This window comes from Siniperca chuatsi, linkage group LG1 (genome assembly GCF_020085105.1).
Source record: "Siniperca chuatsi isolate FFG_IHB_CAS linkage group LG1, ASM2008510v1, whole genome shotgun sequence".
Lineage (NCBI taxonomy): Eukaryota > Metazoa > Chordata > Actinopteri > Centrarchiformes > Sinipercidae > Siniperca > Siniperca chuatsi.
This window is the reverse complement of record NC_058042.1, coordinates 16403233-16415387: the sequence shown is the minus strand read 5'-3', so window position 1 is coordinate 16415387 and position 12155 is coordinate 16403233. Positions and strand designations below refer to the sequence as shown.

Sequence of the window (12155 nt, the reverse complement as noted above, 5' to 3'; positions counted from 1 at the left end):
CTTTTTTCTCTCACTTAGTTTAGGTCATTCTTGCTGATGCTCAGATCAGAGAAGACAGCTTAGTCTACACACATTTTATTGCTGTGGAGAGAAAACATGGAATAACTTTGATGCCTGATTTAATTTGGGTTTGTAAATCAACCAAATTATGAAATAAGTCCCTCCCCACAAGGATTTGCGGGATTGAGCTCATTTGTGGTAACGGGAACTCTTTAAAGGTTTTATGACCCTTCAAAGTCTGTTTGCATTTCCTTAAGTACAGGACTCTCAAATGTTAAGGGCATAATAAAAACACAGTGAAGATGTTTCCAGTCATGTTTCAGCTGTATCATACCAGAGGAAGACAAAGCTGACATTAAAGGGAGATACCAGTCTCTTTATCCTGAGTCATCTTTAGTAATCGCTGCCGCCCCAGTTATATCTGGCCTGCGCCGGCCTGACCGGGCATTAACGTCTCATCACAGTATAAGAATGCAGCCCTGTCCTGATCAGGCAAAGCCCCTGTGTGGTTTTATTTTTCTTCTTCTTTTTATTGGTTCTGCTCTTCAAGCACTCTGCTGTGACGATGCTTAGCAGGTCAGACTGCAGATCCAGTGTCGCTGGCTGAGTAGGTGAATAGTGCAGTTGGGTGGGAGTCAGTCATACCAGGCTACAGCACGTGACGTGAAGCAGATGGTTTAGCTGGAGGGCAGCAGTTTACTCGGCTTTGACATTAATACAGCAAATGTGTCCCAGAGTTCCTTTGTCACTTGACTAAGGTCTAATTTGGGAATAGGAGATGGTCTAATTTGGGAATAGGAGATGTCCTTTCTCTCTGTGTGTGTGTGTGTGTGTGTGTGTGTGTGTGTGTGTGTGTGTGTGTATGTTGTATAGAGGCTATGTTTCCTACATGTTGACCTTTGCACCTGTTGCACTGCAGTGGATTTCTGTGTCATGCTATAGCTGAATGTACAATATAGCTTGTGTCTGATGCTGTCAGTCAGTGCTTTCACTTGTTGTTCCCTCAGCTGAGCTGCTACCTGGTAGCAGCTCAGCTGAGTCAGTGTCTTCGTTTAAGTGCTCTATAAATAAAGTTTTATTATTATTATTATAATCTCCATCCATCCATCCATCTTCTTCCGCTTATCCGGGGCCGGGTCGCGGGGGCAGCAGTCTAAGCAGGGACTCCCAGACTTCCTTCGCCCCAGACACTTCCTCCAGCTCCTCCGGGGATCCCGAGGCGTTCCCAGGCCAGCCGAGAGACATAGTCCCTCCAGCGTGTCCTGGGTCTTCCCGGGCCGCCTCCCGGTGGGACATGCCCAGAACACCTCCCGAGGGAGGCGTCCAGGAGGCATCCGGATCAGATGCCCTAGCCACCTCAGCTGGCTCCTCTCGACGTGGAGGAGCAGCGGCTCTACTCCGAGCTCCCCGTGTGACTGAGCTCCTCACCCTATCTCTAAGGGAGCGCCCAGCCACTCGGGCGGAGGAAGCCCATTTCGGCCGCTTGTATCCGCGATCTTGTCCTTTCGGTCACTACCCAAAGCTCATGACCATAGGTGAGGGCAGGAGCGTAGATTGACCGGTAAATCGAGAGCTTTGTCTTTCGACTCAGCTCCTTCTTTACCACAACGGTCCGATACAGCGCCCGCATCACTGCAGACGCTGCACCGATCCGCCTGTCAATCTCACGCTCCATCCGTCCCTCACTCGTGAACAAGACCCCAAGATACTTAAACTCCTCCACTTGGGGCAAGGACTCCCCACCCACGCGAAGAGAGCAAACCACCTTTTTCCGGTCAAGAACCATGGCCTCAGATTTGGAAGAGCTGATTCTCATCCCAGCTGCTTCACACTCGGCTGCAAACCGTCCCAGTGCATGCTGCAGGTCCCGGTTTGAAGAAGCCATCAGAACGACATCATCTGCAAACAGCAGAGATGAGATCCTGTGGTTCCCAAACCGGACACCCTCCGCCCCTGACTGCGCCTAGAAATTCTGTCCATATAAATTATGAACAGAACCGGTGACAAAGGGCAGCCCTGGCGGAGTCCAACATGTACCGGGAACAGGTCTGACTTACTGCCGGCAATGCGAACACAGCTCCTGCTCCGTTATACAGGGACCGGACAGCCCTTAGCAAAGGGCCCCGGACCCCATACTCCCAGAGCACTCCCCACAAAGCGCCCGGGGCACACGGTCGAATGCCTTCTCCAGATCCACAAAGCACATGTGGACTGGTTGGGCAAACTCCCATGAACCCTCGAGCACCCGATGGAGAGTATAGAGCTGGTCCAGTGTTCCACGACCGGGACGAAAACCACTCTGCTCCTCCTGAATCCGAGGTTCGACTATCGGACGAATTCTCCTCTCCAGTACCCTGGAATAGACCTTACCGGGGAGGCTGAGAAGTGTGATCCCTCTGTGATTGGAACACACCCTCCGGTCCCCCTTCTTATACAGAGGGACCACCACCCCGGTCTGCCAGTCCAGAGGCACTGTCCCAGATCCGCCACGCGATGTTGCAGAGACGTGTCAGCCAAGACAGTCCCACAACATCCAGAGACTTAAGATACTCAGGACGGATCTCATCCACCCCCGAAGCCTTGCCACCAAGGAGCTTGCCAACAACCTCAGTGACTTCGGCCAGGGTGATGGATGAGTCCGCCTCCGGGTCCCCAGCCTCCGCTTCCTCTTCGGAAGACGTGACAGCGGGATTGAGGAGATCCTCAAAGTATTCCTTCCACCGTCCGACAACATCCCCAGTCGAGGTCAACAGCTCTCCACCCGCACCGCACAAGGTGTTGGTGAAGCACTGCTTCCCCCTCCTGAGCCGCCGGACGGTTTGCCAGAATTTCTTTGAGGCCGACCGATAGTCCTCCTCCATGGCCTCTCCGAACCTCTCCCAGTCCTGAGTTTTTGCCTCTGTGACCGCACGGGCTGCAGCACGCTTAGCCTGCCGGTACCTGTCAGCTGCCTCGGGAGTCCCACGAGCCAACAAGGCCCGATAGGACTCCTTCTTCAGCCTGACGGCATCCCTTACTTCCGGCGCCCACCACCGTGTTCGGGGATTGCCGCCGCGACAGGCACCAGAAACCTTGCGACCACAGCTACGAGCCGCCAGATCGACAATGGAGGTGGAAAACATGGTCCACTCGGACTCAATGTCCCCAACCTCCCGGGATCTGGGAGAAGCTCTCCCGGAGGTGTGAGTTGTAGACCCTGCTGACAGAGGGCTCCGCCAGACGTTCCCAGCAGACCCTCACGATACGCTTGGGCCTGCCAAGTCTGTCCGGCTTCCTCCCCGCCAGAGGATCCAACTCACCACCAGGTGGTGATCGGTTGACAGCTCCGCCCTCTCTTCACCCGAGTGTCCAAGACACGCGGCGGAGGTCAGATGATACGACAACAAAGTCGATCATCGACCTCCCGCCTAGGGTGTCCTGGTGCCACGTGCACTGATGGACACCCTTGTGCTTGAACATGGTGTTAGTTATGGACAAACTGTAACTAGCACAGAAGTCCAACAACTGAACACCGCTCGGGTTCAGATCAGGGGCCGTTCCTTCCGATTACCCCTCTCCAGGTGTCACTGTCGTTTGCCCACGTGGGCGTTGAAGTCCCCAGTAGAACAACGGAGTCCCCGGGTGGTGCACTGTCTAGTACCCCTCCCAGGGACTCCAAGAAGGCCTGGTACTCTGCACTGCTGTTCGGCCCGTAGGCCGCCACAACAGTGAGAGACCTGTCCCCACCCGGAGGCGGAGGGACGCGACCCTCTCGCTCACTGGGGTAAACTCCAACACGTGACGGCTGAGCTGTGGGGCTATGAGCAGGCCCACACCAGCCCGCCGCCTCCCCGCCGGCAACGCCAGAGAAATGGAGCGCCCAGCCCCTCTCGAGGAGACGGGTTCCAGAGCCCAGGCTGTGCGTGGAGGCGAGGCCGACTATATCTAGCCGGTAACGCTCAACCTCCCGCACAAGCTCAGGCTCCTTCCCCCCAGCGAAGTGACATTCCATGTCCCTAGAGCCAGTTTCTGTGTCCGAGATCTGGTCGGCGAAGCCCCTGCCTTCGACTGCCGCCCAGATCTCTCTGCACCGCCCCCCACGGATCCTCCTGCGGGTGGTGGGTCCACGGGAGGGGCGGCCCCACGCCGCTCTCCTTCGGGCTGTGCCCGCCGGGCCCGTGGGGAAAGGCCCCGCCACCAGGCGCTCGCCGTCGGGCACCCACCCCAGGCCTGGCTCCAGGGTGGGGCCCGGTAGCGCCAATCCGGGCGACGTAACTGGCCTTGATTTTAAGTAATCCATAAGGGGCTTCTGAACCGCTCTTGGTCTGACCCGTCACCCTGGACCTGTTTGCCATGGGTGACCCTACCAGGGGCATACAGCCCCAGGCAACATAGCTCCCAGGGTCATTCGGGTACTCAAACCCCTCCACCACGTTAAGGTGGCGGTTCAAGGAGGGGATTATTATAATCTATGTAACTATATTATAATCTGTCCAGTGTCATTCACTGTGTTTGGTTGCAGAATGTCGCACAGCAGGACATAAATATACTTACAAAAAGAAAAAAAGGCCCCAAAGACTTGATTTTTCCTTTAGTTATGCAGACCAACCTTTTTTGACCATTTTTGATAGAACTGCTCTTGTTTCCCCTCTTTATTATTCATCCTTCATTCAGTTATTTTAAATCTTAAACATCACATCTTCACCCATCCTGCCTACTAGGACTAGCCTCAGAGATGTGGCCATGTGTGTTGATATCCACACTGAACTGTGTTTGACTGAATTGCAAATGACATAATTTTTCAAGTTGAATGTTTAAACAAATAACATAAGCATAGTTTCTCTGTTTATACACATTTGTGTATCGTTAAATTTAAAAAGATAAACATTTGCAGAAAGCATTCAGTGGTTTCCCTGCTTTTGCAAAAGTTGCAGAAAAGCAGATTATCAAGATACTCAGCCTGTTTCAAATAGTTTATTCACAAGCAAACAACAAACACCACATATGAACACCTTTGTGTAGGAGGCATGCTCATAACTCATAATGAGAGTCCTAAGCAGATTATGTTGCATGAAATTATGTTTAAAGCCTCAGTAACGTACCACATGTTTTAATAGAAATGCAGTAGGGAAAGATACATAGAATCAGCGTTTTACTTGACTTTTGTCTTACTCATTTCACTGAACTGCCCCCTTTGTAAAGTAATTATTGGATCCAGCTTACACACACACACACACAGCTAAAAAAACATTTATCTTTTTGTCAGACAGCCATAAGTTGTATGTAAAATGATCTCAGTAGTCTGTCTGGATGCAATGGTCCCTGAATAAAGTGTAGTTTACCAAGCCCTGAACTCCCTAAAGTGTCTTTGAACCTGTGCCAGCGTTCAAGTGTCTCTCTGCAGACCTACAGGCGAGATAACAGCTTAAAGGAAACACTGATTTAATATCAGGAAAGTCAGTTAATCTTCTCACCATCACACCTCCACATGTTCTTTGCATATCGCACTCCCACTCTCACACATGCATACACTCCTACAGACACACGCAGGATGTTATATCTCCTGTGATCTTCTGAGCTATGCAGTCCCAAATGTGTTTATCTTTTTTTTTTATTTTAAAAACAATGAAAGGCATAGTTGTAATAGTTTAGGACAGGATCACAGTTATCTGCACTTGTCCTTGAGTCCTGTACAGACTGACACACACGCACGCACGCACACACACACACACACACACACCTCACCACAAAGCAGGTTTAACAGATTTCCTGCTAGCTATTGTATCTACTGGAAGATGGTGGCGTCCTGGTCCAAACCTCCAGGTTGAATAAGCCAAATCCCACCTCCCCCCTTTTCCTCTCTTCCTCTCTTATTATCTATTTTTCCCGCTATCCTATATTCTCTTCTTCAACTCTGTCTTCTCCTTCTCTGTCTCTACTCCTCTTCTTTTTCTGCCCTAGAGACGCTACATATGCCAGTATATTTGTCTTTGGCTGTACACAGATTCTTCTGTCCATCAATCCATCTGTTTTTGCCCTCACCCAGCCCTCCTTTACCCAGTCTCTTCTCTTCCTCCATGTGTCCGGTGATCCCCTATGTAACCCCTGAGGACCAGTCTAAACACCATTTTCAGAGCCAGGGCCAGTTGGGCCTCCAGCAAAAACAAAGAGAGACCAGACACAAATCTCTCTGACCAAATGCCCGCCTGCCTCCCATATTTTGGCCTTCAGCTCTACTATATGCCATTCTCATTTTCAAAGTTTGTCTCTCAAATAATAATTTATCCATTTATCCATACCCATAATTAACCCCTCGTTTTTCTTGTTTTGAGATAGGAGTTTTTTATTTAGTTTTAAGAGCCCATATTACAGTGGGTGGTTTTATTATTGGCTTGTAGAATTGACATATTTTTCAATTGTGTTGGTACATGAGGAGATATTTATCTATCTATAAAATCAGTTTACTGATAAACTGTATATGTCTAATAAAACACTGTATCAAAAAAAGCTTGTTTTTCCACACTTTGCAGATGTTTTGTGTCAGGATTGGTTATGACTCACACTGTTGCCTTGAGACTTAAAACTTGTTTGAGATGCTTTTTATTATGTTAACAACCTTTCTGAGTTTCAGTGCCCACAATTTGCTAAAAAAGGCTCTGTTTTGTCATGCATTGAAAATTGTTGATTTGTGTGATTCTTAAATTCACAATAAACAGTGTTTGGAAATATAAATAATAGGTTTTTCCAGGAAGATTTTGGAAGAACTCGACTTGAACACTTGAGAATACAAGTCTGCTTTACTCACTTATAATAATGATATAAGTATAAACTTTATTTGAATAGCACCTTTCATACAAGAAATGCAGCTCAGTGTTTCACATAAAAAACAACTGAATGAACATAAAAACAGGGATAGAATGCCATAGTTAATGTAAAATAAAGTAAAAATAAGATGAGAATAGAATACATGCGTCTTCATATAGAAATATACATAGAATGATTGAATGCCATACTTTAAAAAATAAAAAAGAGGAATGTATAACATAAGATGGGAAATAAAACCCACTAATAATATGCATAAAATCTAGTGAAATACGGCATTTTAAAAGAAGTGCAGCCGTGCATAAATGTGACGCATAAGCACAAGAGTTTTGTGACTATATTATGAAAGTCATATCTAGTTAAAGGCTAAAGTGAAGAGATAGGTTTTTATCTTTCTTTTAAACATATTTAGCGAGCAGTCTTCCCTGATATCTATAGGTAGTGTGTTCCAGAGCTTTGGGGTGTAACTGACAGCAACACCTGATTTTCTTTCGGGGAATTTTTTTATATTGCTGGGAACCTGCAATAAACCAGCAGCAGATGATCGCAGTGTTCTTGAAGGCAAGTTGTGAACAAGGAAGTTAGCAATGTAGCTTGGTCCTAGCCCATTAAGGGCTTCGTATATAAGGAGGAGGACTTTAAAATCAATTATAAATGTTACAGGAAGCCAGTGCAGAGCAGCTAAAACTGGACTAATATGCTCTTTCCTCCTGGTTCTGGTTAATAGCCGAGCCACAGAGTTTTGAATGAGCTGAAGTGCCTCTGTGGCTTTTTTCAGGAGCCCAGTAAAAAGTGCATTACAGTAACCAAGTCGGCTTGAAATAAGGGCATGAATCAGTTTTTCAGCATCTTTTTCTATTTATAAACGGTCATACTTTAGCTGTGTTTGTCCTCATTTAACTTTAAGAAATTACCACTCATCCATTTATTTATTGCCAAAAGACAGGTAGTAATGGAGTTTATAGCTGCAGCATCATTTGGTTCAGCAGAGATATATAGTTGCACGTCATCCGCATAACTATGGAAACATACATTCTGCTCTCTAATAATGTCACCAAATGGCAGCAGGTATAGTGAGAATAGTAATGGACCAAGGCAGCTCCCTTGTGTGACCCTAAAGCAGATGTCATGTTTCTTAGACACATGATCTCTGAGACTGACGAAAATCTTCCTCCTTGTATCCAAAGCTCAGCCAAAACGTTTGAAACTGAATCTTTAATTCAGACAATCAGAGTTTAAACAAAGTTACTAGTAGAGAGGTGTGTTTACAGGGATCAGCCTTTTCTAACATATATTGTTTAATTGGTGATAAAATCCAATTCTGACAGCAGGATAAATAAATGTTCATTGTTAGTCTCAGTTTTAATCTTAATTGAATCTACTGTGCTAAAGTGTGTGTAATCAGTAGTATGTTGCTTAATTCCTGGTTAATACCAAGATATTTCCTTTTGTGATCAGACAGTTACTTCGCTGATGACTTTCAAGGAAAATAAAGAATCACCATGCCACTTCCCGCTCTTATGAGCAGACATAATTGCTGCCCTGAAACAGGACATCCTGTCTATGCTCTCTATAGGGCTTAGGGTAAGAATTAGACTAGCTACAGTAATATGCCAATGCCCTGTCCATTTAAGGTTTGAATGAGTTACCAACAGAAAGTCTCAGGGCACATCATAACCACTGAGCTTTTAACAATTTCAAATCTTCGACAAACACACTGAAAATTTTGTCTAATTATTAGAGCTTAAATGAGTAAAAGCATATGTCCTCTCTAGAACAGATTTCTTGTTGCTGCCTCAGTCACTTTGACAGTGTATATCTGACCAAGTTGTCTGAATTGTCCTCTGATTCATCTTGATTACATGATATTCTCATGTAATGGTATTTTATTGAATATCTTTTCAGTTCTGCCAGCCCGGAGGTTGGAGGCTGTCCAGGGACAGGAAAGCACCCACCTTCTTTACCGTTGTGCTGACAGATATCGATTCAGACCGACACTACTGCTCCTGCCTCACTTTCTACGAGGCTGAGGTCAATCTGCAAGTAAGACTGCAACACACTCACATACACACACACACACACACACACACACACACACACACACACACACACACACACACACATACACACACACACTCAAGGGTGAGCTGTGCTTTAACATTTTTGTGTGAGTGACTTAAGCACTTTTTGGGCTGTCTTCATTCATGCATTGATTCATTTGTTTATTCTTTCTAATAGCTTGATCATTTTCAGGGCCACAGGAAGCTCATCCCATCATTCACTGGGGTGGAGGTTTTTAGTCCGTCAGAGGGCTAACACAGACAATCACAGTCACAGAGTCTCCAGTCCCCCTACTGTACAGCTGTTTCAGAACTGTTGGAGTTAACAGGAGCACCATGTGAAAACCCACAAGAACATACAAATAACATGTAAACTATACACAGGACTGTGAGTCAACAGTGCTAACCACTGAGCCACCGTGCTAGACTTATTAATCCTGATGTAGTGAAATCTGTAAGCACAAATGTTTCACTTTGTCATTAGCCAGCTGTGCATCACATCACTGCGAACAGCAGGCTTCTCGTCCTCCTTATATAGCTTCTTATAAGATCATCACAATGATAATCCTGAGTTTCGTGGACTCTTATGATGAGCATGAGGTCACATTCATCTTCATGTGTCTCTCTCATGATTCTTAGAAGCCATCAGGATATTGCAGTTGGGCAATATGATGGGTCTCATTTTCTGTTTTTCATTTTAGGCTTATTGTTTTTTGTTTTTTTTACGGTCTTTGGCACTTTTAACTTTTAGGAATGTCTGTCGTGTGCGAGATGTCTTCCAGAATTTGAAGCATTAGTAGAAAACAAAAGCCTAATAAATTGTGAGCTGGTTGAGGGATGCAGTTATGGACCTGTGCTTTCCTCCAGCACTTTTCATCTGATTTACTGATTTAAGATTGTGTTTGATTACAGATTAGTGGTCACGGCACAAATGTTCAAAAACCCCATAAATTATTGATTACAACAGATTTGTTTGGATGGGATACGTTTTGAACTTATGAATGATCTCGTTAAGGTCTCTCCCTGCCAAAATCCCACAGAATACCAAGCTAATTGTTTCACTGTGTTTGCCTTTGTTAGAGGCCTTAAATGACTCCTGTCGCTCTGCCCACTGTGACTTAACATCCTTTCACATGTGGAAGACAACCACATTCCAGTTAGATCAGCAAAACATTTTCAAGTTAAATTTTAAATGCAGTCAAGAAATATGTGTCAGCTTTCAAGAAGTGGAATAGTCACTTTAGTGCAAAGTTCAGACTCAACACTGTAGTAGTGCATCCTTTCCTCATTACTTTACCATCTCAGCTTGTTGTGTGAATCAGACCATAATTACATAAACATTCCTCTGTTTGCACAACTGGGGAAATTTTTCCACATTTGCTCAAAAGCATCAGAGGAAGAAGGATTTAGGGCAAATTGTCATATCAAAGGGAGAAAAAAACTAAAAATAGCCCAGTTGTTAACTGTTATGTGTCTTTTTGGAAGAGTCTACTAACAGACTTAATTCTCATTGCTCGTAACTGGTTGGTGATGTCCCTCAGCTGTACAAAATATGTTGGAGACTACAGACCAGTGGATCATCCTCATTTAGTATTGAAACCTTAATCCTCCTTGGTCTGTTTTCTGTTCTCACACACTGGCTCAGTGGAGTTGGAGTTGTCATTAACAACAGATATAGACTTGATTATGGGGCCTGATGTTTTTTTAATTGTGTCTTTGTTTACTGTTATCTGGGGACTGGCAAGGCTATAAGTGAGTGCTAGAAAAATATTGTTTTTCACACACACTCCACATTAAATCTTAACATTAGGTCTGCAGGACAAAATAAGTTGTAGAGACACTATTTTTGCAACAGAAGGTTAATGCAGTTGTTGAATCAGTTTAATCACAAATTGGGCCCGATATTTACCAGATGCATGATAGAAGTGGACGTCCACATGGAATACTAAATATACTCTGATTTATGTAAACATTTATTTTATTTCAACACATTTTGTGAGTTTAAACAGAAACACAATCAAATCTTGTCTGCACATTCTCAGAAAGTCAGGATTTAATCTTTGCTCTCACAATCTCAATTTCTCACTTCACTGTCTTTCTGCCTTTACTTTTTAAAAATAAAGTTCATATGATTATCAAACAGGTTGTAAAAATTACACTGATTAATGAAAGAGGGCCATAAACTATGCTTCCAGTCAGGCATGCCAGAAGCAGAAAGTTGTTTGTCATTTGTGGCCATTTGTGTTAATTCATTGATAGATATACCTGACTATACTGTCCTGTGAGCTTCCCATTTTCAAAAATGAGGTTTATACTGGTATAAAAAGTGAGAACTTGAGAAAAGTGAGAAGAAGTTTTTTTTTTTTTTTTTTTTTTTTTTTTTTTTTTTTTTTTTTTTTTTTTTAGCACTTTAAGTGATACTCATGTCTTGACCAAGACACATGGATGCTTTGTGTATATTACATCCTATATTGTGAAGATTGAACCGATAAACTTTCGAATTTGATTCACTCGAAAAACAACACAACACAACCTAACCTTTTTTTTGTCAGCCATGTGTTAATTATTAGATTAGACTATATTTGGCCTCGTCCAGACATCATGTTCCTGCAAAATAAACACACATTCCTGGATTCAGTGTATGGCACTGAGGATCTTGAAACGTGAGGGTGTTTTAACAGTCTTTACTCTCTAAACTGACATCCTTATCTACTCAGTTGGATTCCAGGGAGAGTCCAGACAGGCGGCAGAGGAATGTATTTTGTCTAATAATTGAACCAAATCCTAAGAATAATGGTGAAATGTGACCCCCATCTGAATGGGATATTTTGATCCCATACTCCTTGGTCCCGAGATACTGAAGCACTTATGGCATGTTTTCACTGCCTGGAGAAATATACCAGATTGTGATAAGGGCTTTAGTTAGGAATGAGCACGTGGCTTGTGGATCCACATTAGAGACAATTAGAACCAGATTGAGACAAGCTTGTCACGATTTGGAAGAGAGGTAGATAACATGTTTGACCATCGCAAAACTGACTTTATAGTGTACATTTGATTTGACCTACAATAAACTAGGCACTTATTATGCCTGACTTTTGTCACTATATATCTGAATGCAGTTCTCTTTAACAGGGCAGTTGTTATTCTTTCCTGCAGTCATTTTGTGTTTCCAGTTCATTCTTTGTTTCTGGTATTATTATTGCCCCCTCTTTATTAACTTTAGCGTACTAATGCACTGTTAAAAAAAACAACAATGTTTTGCATATGTATGTGCACATACAGTATGTGTGT

General features: G+C 44.4%; 1 protein-coding gene across 2 annotated transcripts in view; it reads left to right on the top strand.

Moving 5' to 3' along the window:
• The window catches only part of sbf2 (SET binding factor 2), a 99829-nt gene that overhangs the window by 28366 nt on the left and 59308 nt on the right, over nt 1-12155 (top strand). For both annotated transcript variants that reach the window (XM_044208753.1, XM_044208762.1), the window contains exon 3: nt 8707-8844. In XM_044208753.1, coding sequence (XP_044064688.1) covers nt 8707-8844 — 138 coding nt within the window. The remainder of the gene's footprint in view (nt 1-8706; nt 8845-12155) is intronic.